The sequence below is a fragment of the Coregonus clupeaformis genome, chromosome 16, assembly GCF_020615455.1.
Source record: "Coregonus clupeaformis isolate EN_2021a chromosome 16, ASM2061545v1, whole genome shotgun sequence".
Lineage (NCBI taxonomy): Eukaryota > Metazoa > Chordata > Actinopteri > Salmoniformes > Salmonidae > Coregonus > Coregonus clupeaformis.
In genome coordinates, this window is record NC_059207.1 from 21309379 (window position 1) to 21327388 (window position 18010).

General features: G+C 43.2%; 1 protein-coding gene across 1 annotated transcript; it reads left to right on the forward strand.

The window, feature by feature from the left end:
* On the forward strand, nucleotides 1–8054 carry ydjc (YdjC chitooligosaccharide deacetylase homolog). The gene is made up of 6 exons (XM_041900344.2): nucleotides 1–99; nucleotides 1020–1195; nucleotides 1789–1948; nucleotides 5372–5471; nucleotides 6122–6299; nucleotides 6639–8054. Exons 2-6 carry the CDS (start codon nucleotides 1032–1034, stop codon nucleotides 6988–6990), a joined length of 954 nt encoding a protein of 317 aa, XP_041756278.1. The 5' UTR covers nucleotides 1–99; nucleotides 1020–1031; the 3' UTR covers nucleotides 6991–8054.
* Nucleotides 8055–18010: the final 9956 nt, after the last annotated feature.

The window sequence follows — 18010 nt, forward strand, 5'->3', positions numbered from 1 at the left end:
TCATTGCAGCCTTGAGTCAATCGGAAGAGCTTGGTATTTGTTCTCGTTTTGCCTCTCTGGCTTCGGACATAAATGGACAAACACGTGTCTTAAAAATGGGTAAGACGCGTCTCTTCACTCTTTAGAGTATATATGACTTACAGGCTATGGATCAATTCGATTTGGTTCCATTATCTATTATTGTGTATTACGTGTATGCTACTGAACGAGAGGCAGATTGCAGTTAACCTCCTCGCATATTCTAAATAGAGGGTGCTTGTTTGCATTAGTCTCTCATTCGTTGAAACAAGTGTAAATTGTAGGCCTATTTCTTAAATGTCCATACATTTCTAGGTATGCTAGGGCCATTGCCTCTATGGGATTAGGCTGTGAAAGTGACCATAGTGACTAATGAGTTGAGTTGCCTTCCTGTGCATTGGGTTGACAACTAGCTGGCTGCTGCCAGCTGGAAACCCAGTTTATAGAGTCAATCGGCTATCATCAGGACAGGCTTTTATGGATCTATAAAAAGATCGATCAAAGAGGGCAAGCAACATATTTTTTTGTCTAATCCGGGCTTGCAAATGATCTGATTCGCCGACTCAAATCATAGAGCAGGAATTTGACAGTTCTATTCGAGATAGAATATAAGCTTTGATTAGGCTTCCACTTCGAACTGGAAAAAGTAGGTTGTGTTCTCGTGGGTGACATCGTCTTGGCTACCACGTTCACGAGATGATCACGTTTGTGTCACCGCAGGGGCCTACAATGTTTCAATAAATATGTAGCGTCCACCGGTGATGTTTCACAAACTGGTGAATTGAACATCGCTACACTGTTGCATCTCAGTGCTGCGCGCAACTTGGAAACAAAGTCCCACTGGGCACAGACGTCAATTCCACGTATATTCCACGTTGGTTCAACGTAATTTCGTTGAAATGACGTGTAAACAACGTTGATTCAACCTGTGTGTTTCCAGTGGGTAGCCGCCTAGTCTGATTCGCTCTGTCTCTCCTGTGTTGTGTCACTTTTTCCACCAGCGTCCATCGATAATGCCTCAACCCAAAGTCAAGCTGGTGGTGACAGGAGATGATTTTGGGTACTGTCCGAAGAGGAACCAGGGGATAGTGGATTGTTTCCAGGCTGGGGGCATTTCTAATGTGTCCCTTCTGGTTAACGCCTCCTCGGCGAAAGAAGCGACAGAGCTGGCCAAAAGGTAAGTAGGCTTCATGTAGTAAAGTACAAGGTTTACTTCCATAGATAATATGACGTTTAATAGCCTACTGATAACTTACAAGATTCCCTAAAAACACAACACTTCCATACAGCTACGACTTTTTCGTACCAGGTTAGGAACATTTATGCTACAGGTTGGGATAATTCACGTAGCAATTTAGGGAGTCCCGATAAGTTACAGTAAGTCGGTTTAAAAATACATTAACTTCCTGATAGGTGACATTCAGTTCACTTTCACTTGTTGTGTTTTTATTGATTGTGTATTGAATAATTCATGCGATCAGGAAAGGTGTTATACATTTAGAAATCTCATATTCCTTTTTTTTTTTTTTGTCTAATCTTATGTGTTCTTCTCTCGGCGAGTGTGTACCTGCTCATATTGTTGTTAGACAATTCCATCTATGATATCAGACACTATAGGGTCTGATTCCACAATATAAAGCCTAGTCCAGGACTAAAGCACTTTCAATGGAAAACCTCTATTGAACATGCTTCCTTAGTCAAATACCAGGCTTACTTTGAGTCTGGAAAACTGACCCCTAATTTCCTGATTTTCCCCATCTCCCCCCACAGACATCGCATTCCCATCGGTCTCCATGCCAACCTCTCAGAGGGTCTACCAGTCAGCCAGGGTCTGAAGCGGGGCTCCACGCTCCTCAACAAAGATGGGTTCTTCCATGGGAAGATGGGCTTCAGAAAGGCTGTACAGAGTGGCCAGGTCAGCATGACAGAGGTAAGCTTCTTTCTTAACAGCTTAGTTGAGGTGGCGCAGGGTTTTTTCTTTTTTCATATTCAGGCATTTCCACGGTAACAGAGTGATGCTGAGACTCAGATTTTTCACAAAGTTCAATAAAACCATACAACTCTATGCACAAGGACTACTTTTAACAATGTCCACAGAAAATGTTACTAAAAACACATTTACTTGAAGAACAGCGCAGATGCAAAGTTTGGTAACAGAATGACAGTTTACATGACATGTTAGTCATTTAGCAGATGCTCTTATCCAGAGCCACGTACAGTTAGTGCATTCATCTGAAGACAGCTAGGTGGGACAACCACATATCACGGTCATAGTAAGCAAAGATTCTTCTCATTTAAATTGTATTGGTCACTGGTAGAATGTAAATGTGTCTTGTTGAATGGCATCCGTAGCAAATTGAAATACTCTGCAATACTTAGCACTGGGCGGCAGGTAGCTTAGTGGTTAAGAGCGTTGTGCCAGTAACCGAAAGGTCGCTGGTTCTAATCCCCGAGCCGACTAGGTGAAAAATCTGTCGATGTGCCCTTGAGCAAGGCACTTAACCCTAATTGCTCCTGTAAGTCGCTCTGGATAAGAGCGTCTGCTAAATGACTAAAATGTAAATGTTAGCAGTCTAAAATCCATGGTCCCTTAACCAACTCAAATTTATAGAGAGAGGAGTGAAGAGAAGGAATCAATGGATAAATAGTATAGAGAGATCAAAAAAAGATGGGGACGGTGGTATACCACCCATATGTAAAAATGTCTGCACGCATGACTGTAAGTCGCTTTGGATAAAAGCGTCTGCTAAATGGCATATTATTATATTGAGATGGGAACGTAACAGAGGTGGTATGTCAGAGAAATTGGTCCTCATCTAGGCTTAACAAGGGAGATGTTCCATGTTAGTTGGTACCACAGGCATTGAGCTTCAGACCAGACTCACAGCACAGCGCTGAGCTTCAGTAATATCACATTCATTATCCCCTTTCACTCTCCAGTCCTGTGTTTCTGTTACCAAACTTTGGATCTGCACTGTTCTTCAAGTAAATGTGTTTTTGTTACATTTTCGGAGGAAATTATTAAAAGTCGTCCTTGTGGATAGAGTTGTTTAACTTTGCAATCATCGGTTTTAGTTTGGCATACATTTTAAAGTGAAAAATCCCATTCTCAGCATCACTCTGTTACCGTGGAATTGCCCATTCTCCACTCCAGTTTTACTTAATGTCAACATTGCTCGATAAGTATAGTATTTTACCAAATTATTGCTTGAATGCCAAAGGCAGATTTAAGTGAGAAGTTATCAGATTAAGACAATATCAGATTAAGATGTTATCAGATTATTTCCATGAATATGTATGGACCTTCATGTCTGTACTGTCTAACACCTGTTTGTTTTAATGGCAGGTTAGCTGTCTGAGTGTCATCTGAGCAGTGGTGGAAAAAGTACCCAATTGTCATACTTGAGTAAAAGTAAAGATACCTTAATAGAAAATGACTCAAGGAAAAGTCACCAAGTGAAATATTACTTGAGTAAAAGTATTTGGTTTTAAATATACTTAAGTATCAAAAGTAAAAGTATAAATCAATTAAAATTCCTTATAGTAAGTAAACCAGATGCACCATATTTTTTTTATTTTTCATTTACGGATAGCCAGGGGCACACTCCAACTGTCACGTTCGTTCATTGACGGGTCAGACCAAGGCGCAGCGTGATATACGTACATGTTTATTAAACCAAATAAACACAACGACAAAACAACAAACGAAACGAAACGTGAAGTCCAAGGTAGAACACACAACATACCTACAAGGAACAAGATCCCACAACACACTAGTGCCAATAGGCTGCCTAAGTATGATCCCCAATCAGAGACAACGAGCGACAGCTGCCTCTGATTGGGAACCACACCGGCCAACATAGAACTACACATACTAGAATAACCCCACATAGAATATACGCAACAAAGAATATACACACCCTGACTCAACATATACGAGTCCCCTGAGTCAGGGCGTGACAGTACCCCCCCCCCCCCAAAAGGTGCGGACTCCGACCGCACAACCTTCACCTAACAGGGTAGGGGCCGGGTGGGCATTCCGCCTCGGAGGCGTATCCGGCTCCGGGCGTGACGACCACATACTCTCAGTCTGTTTGAGATGTCATTCATGAACCGCACGCTTCATGAATACTGGCCCTGGCAGCTTCTGTAATAGATACTGTAGTGGTTGGGGAAGTTGCCAGTTACATCTCGTATTGTTTATGATATAAACACAGCGACTTGGAAGAGGGTTGGGTCAACCGTGTGTGTGTGTGTGTGTGTGTGTGTGTGTGTGTGTGTGTGTGTGTGGAGATCATGGTCACGTTGAGTTGTATTGAGACTGTACAGGAGGATGTATTGAGACTGTACAGGAGGGTGTATTGAGACTGTACAGGAGGGTGTATTGAGACTGTACAGGAGGATGTATTGAGACTGTACAGGAGGATGTATTGAGACTGTACAGGAGGATGTATTGAGACTGTACAGGAGGGTGTATTGAGACTGTACAGGAGGGTGTATTGAGACTGTACAGGAGGATGTATTGAGACTGTACAGGAGGATGTATTGAGACTGTACAGGAGGATGTATTGAGACTGTACAGGAGGATGTATTGAGACTGTACAGGAGGATGTATTGAGAATGTACAGGAGGATGTATTGAGAATGTACAGGAGGATGTATTGAGACTGTACAGGAGGATGTATTGAGACTGTACAGGAGGATGTATTGAGAATGTACAGGAGGATGTATTGAGACTGTACAGGAGGATGTATTGAGACTGTACAGGAGGATGTATTGAGAATGTACAGGAGGGTGTAAACATGGGCATGTAAATCTGTTTGAAAGAGGCATTGTTGATGGTATGATTAACTGGCCTACACAGCATGACACTGGTAGATGCCATATGAGAGGCTTTCAAAAACTCACCCACTATCTTGACTTATCCAACAATGTGATGATTTATAAATAAATATACTCAGGAGTAACTGGTATTTTCTATGTTTTAATAGCGTGAGGCCTTAGACTCCGTTTACAGTAAACCAAAGCAGGATCAGGCATTCCCTAATAATCTCATTCAACTCCCTTTTGTTCATATGTGGAACATATTCGTTCGTTCCCCCTCTACTGGGAACAGTTTTAGCGTGACACGTGTTTTTTTTTCTTCTGTTGTGTGGAGGATGTGTTTTTGGCCTTGGTGTTTGTTTGTTCCTTATCTGTGTGTGTGTGTGTGTGTGTGTGTGTGTGTGTTTTAGCTACACACTGTCCATAGGGTGTGTATTTGTCCCTAAGACTGTATCGTGGGTATATGTCCACTCTCCCCGTGGCACATGGTTATCTTTCAGGTGTGTGCTTTCACATTGTGTGTGTGTCAGGTGGAGCTGGAGCTCAGGGCTCAGGTGAGGCTGTTCGGAGAGCTGATGGGTCATCTACCCTGTCACATGGACGGGCACCAACACATCCATGTGCTGCCAGGTATGACGCCATAAAACTACTAGAAAGGTGTGTGTGTGTGTGCTCGCGTGTGTGTTCCTATGATCATTGCGTGAAAATTGTTATTGTGAGAGGTCTTTCCCAACAGAGACAAGTGTTGAGTATGAAAGACTGAACCTCAACCATGTCTTCCCTCTGACTGACATATTCTACTCAGGACGTTCTGATGACACCGCAGAATTCCCCTTTTACAAGGTCACTGTCATGACGCACATGAGCCTGGGGTTTACACCACTGATGATGCACTGAATCATGTGGTTTGTTTATATGGGCTGTTAGGTGACCTAATCTAGATGAAGAAATCTTCAACGTCCACTGTTTACAGGACTAGGAGGGGGGAAAAGGACTCGCCTTTTAGTTTTAAATGATGTTACCACTGTTGATTTTTATCATTTCATTTATTTAACCAGGATATTCCACTTAGTCATTCCTTTTCATTTGAACATGTAGGGCTTTTTACCACGCCATTGTCTTAAGGGCACTGGTGACGCTTGATACTATAATTAGTTAATAGAGCAGTAGTAAATTGTTATAACTCATGGTAAAAATTGTGATTGTCATTTTAATGCTTGACAAATATCTGAATCGCACGTGGCTGCACATCTGATTGTGTGTGTGTGTGTGTGTGTCAGAGGTGTGTGCGGTGTTTGCACAGGTGCTGTCTGACTGTGGGATCTCCTATACGCGTGTTCCAGTGGAGCGTGGTCTACACTCATGTCCCTGGCTGTCCCCTGTCCTCAGAGACTTCTACGCTCAGGTGGAGAGGGACGCGCTGGAATCTGTTCCCGTGTTCAGACGACATGGCATCAGGTAGGAGACGCACTGAGATCCCCGTAGTAGTAGTGAATGTGATGATCATCTCTTCAGGATCCATACTTTGCTTTTCCACAGCTCTGTTTACAGTGTATCCTGGTACAGTATTAGAGAGGTGGCAAGTTCCTTGAAGACTAAAGACTTGAAGATGACCTTAAGGCATATAAAGTGATTATTTTCCTCTTCCTCTCAGTTGTCCTGGGAGATTTAAATCGTGCGATGAGAGAAGATTGTGTTTTTTGTTTCTCTCGGGTTGGGTTAAAAGTAAAAAAGAAATAAATAAAAAAGAAGTGATGAGCTGAAAATGTCAATTTATTCTACCCCCCCCTCTCCCAGATGGCCTGACGTCTATCTAGGTTTGACCACCATGGGCCACAACATGTCGGTCCCCAACCTCAGACGAGCCTTCAGCCATGCCCTGGAACTAGACCTGGGGGTCTCACTGTCGCCCCCTGGGGGTGGAAGTAAAAACAGGATGAACACCACGGAGCGTCCTGTGCTGACGGCAGAGCTCATGGTGCACCCTGGGTACCCCAGCCACCCCCAGGAGGGCGGGTGTGGGGAGGGGCCGGACGACTTCTCCCAGTCGGCTGACAGGCAGCAGGAGCTGACCACCCTGAAGGACCCGGCCCTACTGGCTTTCTACACCCAGAAAGGAATCCAACTCTGTGCCTTCAGGGACCTCTGAGGCCCCTACACCCCCACGCTCAGGGGTAGGGTAGTTGAATTCCCTAAACTTTTATCTGGTGTTTCATAAATCTCAGTTGAAGAATTCCAGGTTTGAAGATTCACTCGCTGCTTATTCCCAGCTGATTCCCAGACTCCTCCAACTGGGATATCTGAAAAACCAGGGCATTTTGGGAAAGTTTTGTGATTTTTGTAATCCTACCTCTGAGTCCCCACTCAGGGGTCACGTTCCAATATCCACACTTACTGGCACACTATTTAGAACGCATATCCAATACATGGCTTCCAGAGGCTGGTGGGAGGAGCTATAGGAGGACAGGCTCATTGTAATGGCTGGAATAGAACAGGATCCAAAATGTGGTTTCTATATGTTTGATGTGTTCGATACCATTCCGTTAATTCCATTCCAACCATTACAATGAGCCTGTCCTCCTATAGCTCCTCCCACCAGCCTCCTCTGATGGCTTTGTTCTGAGTATTTAGAACACATTTACATGGCTTCATTCTGAGTGGTAAGCTTGTGTAGATATTGGAATAGAGACATAAAATAGAATTGGAATTGTTTCCAAGTCTATGGATCTCCTCTGCTGCTCTTTCATTGGTGCAACCTTACCTCCAAGCGTAGCAGACGGAGTCACTATTTTCTGTGAAGCACAATCCTGTTTTTGACGGTGTTGATTACAGACTAGGCAGTTGTTTTCCAGTCATCTCTGGTGAGAGAGACCAGCACAAAAAGCACTTTGCTCTCTCTCATCCCAAAGCTAACCTCCAATCAGCAGATCACATATAGGCGTCAACAGAAGAGTAACTGCCAAAAGAGCGCGGACCAAAATAGGGTGTGCCTATAGCATATTATATTTTAAACATTTGCATGTAGTCTATCTAGGTCTTGATGTCCTCGTTTTTAAAATAATAATCCTGTATATTTTTCTTAATTTTGTGTGAAACACTATTTATGTAATAATGTTCTTTTTAGAATATGACAAGGAGCAGAATGTTTAGAAATGCACAACTGAAAGCGCTATAATGGCTATATGAATAAATGGAAGGTAATAGAATGCCTAATGCTTGCAGTAAGTATTTTGTTTTGAAATGAGGGTTTACAACGTTTTGAAGCGTTACAGGAAAAGTGGTTACCAAAAGGTGAACCGGGACTCTGTAGTAGCACGTGGTTTATTCCATTTGGATCAACTGACAACGTTTTTTCATTGACTTGGTTGGTCACGAGAAACCCCCAATCGCTTTGAATCACAGTATATGAAAAGTTTTTTTTCCCAACCAAAAAAGCAATGCAAATCAAGTCAATGCACCCAATATTGATAAACTCAAAGTAACTTCAAACTGAGTCATTGAGCTACACACAAGCCCTGTCCGAGACTTTGGGATTACGCAGAAGCAGCTGAGGGGGAGGCTATCCTACGAAGCTAGCTAGAACTACTCATGTCGCAGACGTCTAGTTGAACACCGAACTCTTCATTGAGACACAATGCTGAAACATCAATCCATGGGCGAGTCGGTGCCACATTTTCATTTGTGTCAAAATCAAAGAAAAGCTATGGTGCAAATTCATCAGGCTATGGTGTGAAGTGCTTTTAGAAGCGCCCTCTTTGTTTATTTTAATGATGTATCGTTAATGCCGTCTTTTGGTGTGCTTATCAATGCACAATCAACTTTTTTTCCAGTCACTATTGTTCAAGTCACAAGCGCCGAGTCTCAAGTGGAGTCCCAAGTACAACCACTGAGGTGTAGTAAGAATTGGAGACTGCGTCCAAGATGTCTGACCGTTGTTTTCAAGGTAAGCTACTCACGTTCGCATATGCCGATTCATGGACATCAATATCCGTGTTGCATCCGGTTTATACTTAGGCAAAAAGGCATGAGGGGGTGTGGTATATGACCAATATACCCCGGCTAAGGGCTATTCTTAAGCACGACGCAACGCGGAGTGCCTGGATACAGCCCTTAGCCGTAGTATATTGGCCATATACCACAAACCCCCGAGGTACCTTATTGCTATTACAAACTGGTTACCAATGTAAAAATACATGTTTTGTCATACCTGTGGTATACGGTCTGATATACCACGGCTGTCAGCCAATCAGCATTCAGGGCCCGAACCACCCAGTTTATAAAGACCAACATCACTCAGCGTACTGCTTCATGCAAAAACATTGCAGACATTGGATTAATATAACATGTTAATATCTTCAGCTGTGAGTAATGGGGGGAATTGGCCTCAGCATCAATTATTTGACTAATTCAATGGATGTTTTGTGCACAAAGGTGATGACTAAAGTGTCTTATTAGGAATTTTCTAATCTGATTTCTCGAGTGATGCAGGAGTTGACTCATAACCCCCAGTCCCTGCAGTTAGATCCGCGGGTTTAGGGTCATTAAATATTATTGTGTGGATGAAGGGCGGGTTGGTGGCGGGTTGAATAAAGAGAAAACAATACCTTAAAAAAATCAATTATTTTGCCATTTTAAATCTATTGGCTACATTGAGGTTTTTCTTTCATTCTTTTTGGCTATCTAGTATTCATGCGCAAGTCTAACTGTAGGCGCGCCAAATAGCCTACAGCCAATCGCCAAATGCTTTAGGGAACGGGCAGAAAAAGTTACTTTTTTATTTATTTTACAAGTCAGTTAAGAACAAATTCTTATTTACAATGACGGCCTACACCGGCCAAACCCAGACGATGCTGGGCCAATTGTGCGCCGCCCTATGGGACTCCCAATCACGGCCGGTTGTGATACAGCCTGGAATCAAACCAGGGTCTGTAGTGACGCCTCAAGCACTGAGATGCAGTGGCTTAGACCACTGCGCCACTCGGGAGCCCTTAATGTTGATCCACAGAGGCAAAAAGGACAATGTCGGAGTTTAATTAAATAAGAGAAAAGCTGTGAAATGGAGAGTTGAAGATAACGAGAAGGGAGGGCCAGAAAGTCATGTTTGGAAAAGATTTGGTGAAGTGGTAAAAGAGGATGATAGCAGTGCCGGCTATGTTATGTGTGATGATTGTGAGGCGCTATACAAATTCGACAGTCACAAGACGGGGACTTCAAACAGGCCTATGGCACATCAAGGGAACTGTAGCCTTCTGTTCAGATGGGTTAAATGGAAACATAAATCTGCACACTTGACTGTAGGTCTATAACCTCTCACATTAAGCATTTCTTGCAGTAAAATTATACACCAAATGTAGGCAAAATGTTGACTTGGAAACAGTAGTGGAGAAATATGATTTATTTATTTCAGCATCTTGAAAGAATGTGAATGTGCAGTTAGATACCGTCCGTAGAGGTGCTATCTTTAATCAGCTTCATAAAAACTGATAGTATTTCAACCACATAAAATATGCATCCAAGCTGAACTGAAATCTTATCAGAAACATGTTGGGTCGTTCTAACAGATGTCTATTTCCTTACAACCGGTGAAACTAATGTCATTTGGAAATTTCACAGAAAATCTTTCCGTATTTTTTGTTTTGTTATTGCATTTTCTCCCCGGTCCCTAAACATCTTTGCTTCGCAAAAGAGGCAGAGATTTTTAACATTTAAGTCATTTAGCAGACACTCTTATCCAGAGCGACTTTCAAATTGGTGCATTCAACTTAGGATAGCCAGTGGGACAACCACATCTTGATCACAGTAAGTACACTTCTTCAAACAAGCAGCTGTGAGCGAAGTCGGTGCAATCAGGGACAACTACATCTCGATCACAATAAGTACATTTCTTTAAACAAGTCAGTGCTAGCAGGTGAAATAAGTCAGGTGTTAGTTTAGACAAAAGACAGTGGTAGTAAAGGGGGGTAGAAGGATTACTATTATACTATTCCAGGTATTCCTTAAATAGGTGGGGTTTCAAGTGTCTCCGGAAGGTGGTCAGTGACTCCGCTGTCGTGGGGGAGCTTGTTCCACCATTGGGGTGCCAGAGCAGCGAATAGCTTTGACTGGGCTGAGCGGGAACTGTGCTTCCGTAGAGGTAGGGGGGCTAGCAGGCCAGAAGTGGATGAACGTAGTGCCCTCGTTTGGGTGTAGGGTCTGATCAGAGCCTGAAGGTAAGGAGGTGCCGTTCCCCTCACAGCTCCGTAGGCAAGCACCATGGTCTTGTAGTAGATGCGAGCCTCAACTGGAAGCCAGTGGAGTGTGCGGAGGAGCGGGGTGACGTGAGAGAACTTGGGAAGGTTGAACACCAGACGGGCTGCAGCGTTCTGGATAAGTTGTAGGGGTTTAATGGCACAGGCAGGGAGCCCAGCCAACAACGAGTTGCAGTAATCCAGACAGGAGATGACAAGTGCCTGAATTAGGACCTGTGCCGCTTTCTGTGTAAGGTAGGGTCGTACTCTGCAAATGTTGTAGAGCATGAACCTGCAGGATCGGGTCACCGCTTTGATGTTAGCAGAGAACGACAGGGTGTTGTCCAGGGTCACGCCAAGGTTCTTTGCACTCTGGGAGGAGGTCACAATGGAGTTGTCAACCATGATGGCGAGATCATGGAGCGGGCAGTCCTTCCCCGGGAGGAAGAGCAGCTCCGTCTTGCCGAGGTTCAGCTTGAGGTGGTGATCCGACATCCACACTGATATGTCTGCCAGACATGCAGAGATGACATAGAACCTTACCAAAGTCAACTACACTGAACAAAAATATAAATGCAACATGTAAAATGTTGGTCCCATGTTCCATGTGCTAAAATAAAAGATTCCAGAAATGTTCCATATTCACAAAAAGCTTATTTCTCTCAAATGTTGTGCACAAATGTGTTAGTGAGCATTTCTCCTTTGCCAAGATAATCCATCCACCTGACAGGTGTGGCATATCAAGAAGCTGATTGAACTGCATGATCATTACACAGGTGCACCTTGTGCTGGGGACAATAAAAGGCTACTCTAAAATGTTTTGTCAAACAACACAATGCCGCAGGTGTCTCAAGTTTTGAGGGAGCGTGCAATAGGCATGCTGACTGCAGGAATGTCCACCAGAGCTGTTGCCAGATAATTTAATGTTCATTTCTCTATCAACGTCGTTTTAGAGAATTTGGCATTACGTCCAACCCGCCTCACAACCGCAGACCACGTGTAACCACGCCAGCCCAGGACCTCCACATCCGGCTTCTTCACCTGCGGGATCATCTGAGACCAGCCAGCCAGACAGCTGATGAAACTGGGTTTGCACAACCGATAGAATTTCTGAACAAACTGTCAGAAACCATCTCAGGGAAGCTCATCTGCGTGCTCGTCGTCAGCTTATGAAACATGGGACCAACCCTTTTTATATGTAGCGTTTTATATTTTTGTTCAGTGTAGATTGGCAGACCAAATAAAAAAGCATCACAGCAGTTGTCCTGAGGCAGATGAACACTTTGCCCTAAACACTGTCCACTAACCTTTTGGCGATGTGAGAGCACAAACTTCCCGAAAGACGCACAGTCGACACTGGTGTTGTCTCCAGACCCCCCCAGCAGTGACACAACTTCCGTGACACACCCAGGAACATTTTGCGGCGCAGTCATTTTCTCTCCAAACACGGGAAAGGGTCAGAGCACACCCTCTCCTCTCCAGGCTCCAAAGAGAGCTGTCATCATCAATTCAGTGTCAGTCGGAGTGAAAAAACCTCCTCCACCCCATCATAGGGCAGACACCATAGGAACAGCAGAGGAGCAGGAAGGAGACAGTTTGGCCTCCAACACTGCGTCATCACCAGGGCCTGACTGGTAGGCTAAACTTGACCCCGCCCTTATAAATCAAACACAGAGATGAGAAGTGTTTTATGTAAACCAAAAGGAGCCATACCTAACCGCCCTAGTGCCATAGCCTACACACACTGCAACAAGCTCAGTCCGTTGTGCTGACAGCGCAGCGGAGATAGATTTTTTTATTTTTTTTTACGCCAATGTAATGATGTCATGTCATAGTGTTGTGAGGAAGAGTTAAGAGATGAGTGGTTTGGGGCCATGAAGTCTACATTCCATTATGTCAAGGTAGATTAGTGATGTTTAGGATAGCATGAGTGATGTTTAGGATAGCATGAGTGATGTTTAGGATAGTGACTTGGGGTAAGGGTGATGAACATCAAAGACAGGGAGTGCCCATGGAGACTTACCAGATGTATGCCAGGAAGAGGGTAATAAAGGGTATATAAGGTAGAGTGTCTTCTTTGTTCAAGAGTTCAACTGACGAAGGGCAAAGCCATGTCCATTGGTTAGATGAACCCACGAGCTCGTGATTCAATAAATACTATGAAATCTCCACAGAATGTCTAAGTATATCCTTGCATCCTTGATTCTTTGATACCTGAGAAACTCATCATAATAGCCAACCTGTCACTCAATCATTTAAACTTTTTAGCTATTTTATATAGGGACATAAAACTAAAACTGAGGTGGCACAAGTTTGAACTGAGGGGGCTAAGCCCCCTTCAGCGCCCCTCGTGGAGCTGGGTACGTGCCACTTCTCTGGAGTCCAGAGCATGCAGAGTCATACGGCCACGCTGGGGGGTTGCAGGATAGGGTGGTCTGTCTGCGCCGCGCGCTATCACTTTGGAGTGCCGCCTGCCAGCAGAACGCTCGTTGCATCTTCATCTCATAATAATGAAAGTAGTGCGACGTTACAGCTAGCTATCTTTAGACAAATAGCCAGCAGCCACTAAAACTAAGCCTTAGTGAAATATGAAAAGAATCAATGTAAGGTAGCCTATTGTTGTTCTGGGAAAGATGCCTCCGTAGTTGATTTCTAAACTGTATTTTATATAATATAAACTCTATACTATACTCTGTTTTTGTCAGGGCAGGCAAGCAGCATATTTTTTTTCTAATCCGGGTTTGCAAATGATCTGAACTCACTAACTGTAAGTCGCTCTGGATAAGAGCGTCTGCTAAATGACTAAAATGTAAAATGTAAGTGCTTTCTGGTTCTGAAGCACAGATTAGATGTTTTTGAGACAATCATTTAGTGCAATACCGTAGACCGATTTTTTTGATTAGAAACCAGATCAAATAGGCAAAGTTCTATACACTCGGTGGCCAGTTTATTATGTACACCCATATTGTACTGTAGTGGGGTAATATTTTTGACTTGTATATTATGATATTATAAATACCTCACATGTGACTAGTAATGAGACTAAGCAATTAGCCTATTAAAATGTTTATCTGACACCGTAAAGATAATTTAGCAATATGCAAGAACACTATGGTTGAGTTACAGTAGTAGGCAATGAATAAATGTCTGAGAATGGAATTGTAAATACAAATGTATTTAATTACTTTGTAAAATGAATGGATTCACATACAAGGCATAAAGCTTAAGTTACAAAGCATTAACAAGCATTAGAAGGCATTGTTCCAAGCATATACACTACCGGTCAAAAGTTTGGACACGCCTACTCATTCAAGGGTTTTTCTTTATTTTGACAATTTTTTACATTGTAGAATAATAGTGAAGACATCACAACTATGAAATAACACATATGGAATCATGTAGTAACCAAAAAAGTGTTAAACAAATCAAAATATATTTTATATTTGAGATTCTTCAAATACCAACCCTTTGCCTTGACAGCTTTGCACACTCTTGGAATTCTCTCAACCAGCTTCACCTGGAATGCTTTTCCAACAGTCTTGATGGAGTTCCCACATATGCTGAGCACTATTTGGCTGCTTTTCCTTCACTCTGCGGTCCGATTCTTCCCAAACCATCTCAATTATGGTTGAGGTTGTGGAGGCCAGGTCATATGATGCAGCACTCCATCACTCTCCTTCTTGGTAAAATAACCCTTACACAGCCTGGAGGTGTGTTGGGTCATTGTCCTGTTGAAAAATAAATGATAGTCCCACTAAGCCCAAACCAGATGGGATGGTGTATCGCTGCAGAATGCTGTGGTAGCCATGCTGGTTAAGTGTGCCTTGAATTCTAAATAAATCACCAGCAAAGCACCCCCAGACCATAACACCTCCTCCTCCATGCTTTACGGTGGGAAATACACATGCAGAGATCATCCGTTCACCCACACCGCATCTCACTAAGATACATTTGGACTCCAGACCAATGGACAAATTCCAACTGGTCTAATGTCCATTGCTTGTGTTTCTTGGCCCAAGCAAGTCTTTGGTTTCTTTGCAGCAATACGACCATGAAGGCCTGATTCACACAGTCTCCTCTGAACAGTTGATGTTGAGATGTGTCTGTTACTTGAACTCTGTGAAGCATTTATTTGGGCTGCAATTTCTGTGGCTGGCAACTCTAATGAACTTATCCTCTGCAGCAGAGGTAACTCTGTGTATTCCATTCCTGTGGCGGTCCTCATGAGAGCCAGTTTCATTATAGTGCTTGATGGTTTTTGCGACTGCACTTGAAGAAACTTTCAAAGTTCTTGAAATGTTACGTATTGACTGACCTTCATGTCTTAAAGTAATGTCGTTTCTCTTTGCTTATTTGAGCTGTTCTTGCCATAATATGGACTTTGAATATGGTCTTTTACCAAATAGGGCTATTTTCTGTATACCACCCCTACCTTGTCACAACACAACTGATTGGTTCAAACGCATTAAGAAGGAAAGAAATTCCACAAATTAACTTTTAAGAAGGCACACCTGTTAATTAAAATGCATTCCAGGTGACTACCTCATGAAGCTGGTTGAGAGAATGCCAAGAGTGTGCAAATCTGTCAACAAGGCAAAGGGTGGCTATTTGAAGAATCTCAAATATAAAATATATTTTGATTTGTTTAACACTTTTTATAGTTTTGATGTCTTCACTATTATTCTACAATGTAGAAAATAGTAAAAATAAAGAAAAACCGTTGAATGAGTAGGTGTTCTAAAACTTTTGACCGGTAGTGTAAATCCTAAGGTTAACTTAAAAGACAAAGCATGAAGAAAGGGATGCGTACTATGCCAGAGTCCTACAAGCCTAGGAAATTACAATTGATCATACATCTTCCTCCATGGACTGGATACAGGATAAGAGAGAGAGAGCAAAGGCATTTCATTCAATTTATAACATATGAAGGTGTAACCTTTCAACCCAAAACCAACCAACAATTGACCAATCAAATGAGACCAATCAAATGAGACCAAGTCTACGGTAACCTAAACCCTCCCAGGCCCAGTCTCCACAGGTGTCACGGCATCTAAAGGCTTTTGTGTGGGATGAGACCAATGTAAATAAGACAGAGTTCCTGAGAAGACAATAAAAACCCTTCGCATAATAGAGTAATTCAGAGTTCACCCTGTACAGACACAAGTTACCACAGAAATCATACATTCCATATAGATAGTATCTGAGTTATTGTCACGCCCTGACTCTGGGGACTCTTATTTGTTGAGTCAGGGTGTGCATTTTCTATGTGGTGTAGGTCTATGTTGTAAGTCTAGTATGTCTAGATCTATGTTGGCCGGTGTGGTTCCCAATCAGAGGCAGCTGTCGCTCGTTGTCTCTGATTGGGGACCATACTTAGGCAGCCTATTGGCACTAGTGGGTTGTGGGATCTTGTTCTGTATAAGGTTTGTTTGTGTGTTACCTTAGGACTTCACGTGTCGTTAGTTTATTGTTTTGTCGTGTGTTTATTCGTGTTAATAAACATGTGTGCATATCACGCTGCGCCTTGGTCTGACCCGTTCATCAGCGAGCGTGACAGTTATCCTCAGTGAACAAGTTTCAGATACCAAACATGGATACTTTAGCATTATTCTGTCACTATACTCAATCCTCTGTAGCTCAGCTGGTAGAGCACAGCGCTTGTAACGCCAGGGTAGTGGGTTCGATCCCCGGGACCACCCATACGTAAAAAAAAAATTATGGATAAAAGCGTCTGCTAAATGGCATATTATTATTATTATAACAGAGAGCTACATTTTGACCCCTCAGAGGGGGAAAGGCTGACTAGTCCTTGGGTATTGTCCTTTGTGCATTCCTTGTGTTCCTGGACCATTTGCCATGCAACTCCAGGTAACAGAGAGCACATAAATTAGGGCCGAGCCTACAATACCAGGTCAGACCCCCTTTTGCCTCTAGAACAGCCTGAATTCTTTGGGGCATGGAAACATTGCGCAATTGGTATCAAGGGACCTAACGTGTGCCAGGAAAGCATTCACCACACCACAACCACCAGCCTGTACCGTTGACACCAGGCAGGATGGGGCCATGGATTTTGCTTACGCCAAATCCTGACTCTGACATCATCATGACGCAACAGGAACCAGGATTTGTTGGACCAGGCAATGTTTTTCCACTCCTCAATTGTCCAGTGTTGGTGATCGCGTGCCCACTGGAGCCGTTTTTAGGTGATAGGAGAGGAACCCGGTGTGGTCGTCTGCTGCAATAGCCCATCCGTGCGTTCCGATCAGTGGAGGCTGGTGGGAGGAGCTATAGGAGGACAGGCTCATTGTAATGGCTGGAATGGAATCAATGAAACATTCAAACGTGGTTTCCTAATGTTTGATGTGTTTGATACTGTTCCAATGATTCCATTCCAGAAATTACAATGAGCCCGTCCTCCTATAGCTCCTCCCACCAGCCTCCTCTGATTCTGAGATGCCGTTCTGCACACCACTGTTGTACTGCGCCATTATTCGAGAGTGCTCTTCTCGGCTATTGATGGCCTGATAAATCCTCCATCTAAATGTGTTGAGTTTGCGGCATATTTTAGAGATAAGATAACTAACATTAGGCTGGGTATAAGTCAAGCAAGACCTGATGAGAAGTTTGATGAAATGGTCCCTAGCCTACCACGCAAAAACACTATGGATTTATTTTCCCTGGTTGACACAGACATGCTAAGGAAAGTGATTTCACAACTTAACCCTTCTACCTGCCTTCTCAATCTTATCCCCCACCCTTCTTCAAAACAGTTTTTAATTGCATATCTGAAGAAGTGCAAGCTATTGTTAATCACTCCCTGTTCACAGGCACTTTCCCCACTGCACTAAAAACTGCTATGGTGAAACCCCCTTCTGAAGAAAAGTAATCTAGATTCTTCAGCTCTTAGCAATTTTCGGCCAATCTCCAACCTTCCATTCTTAA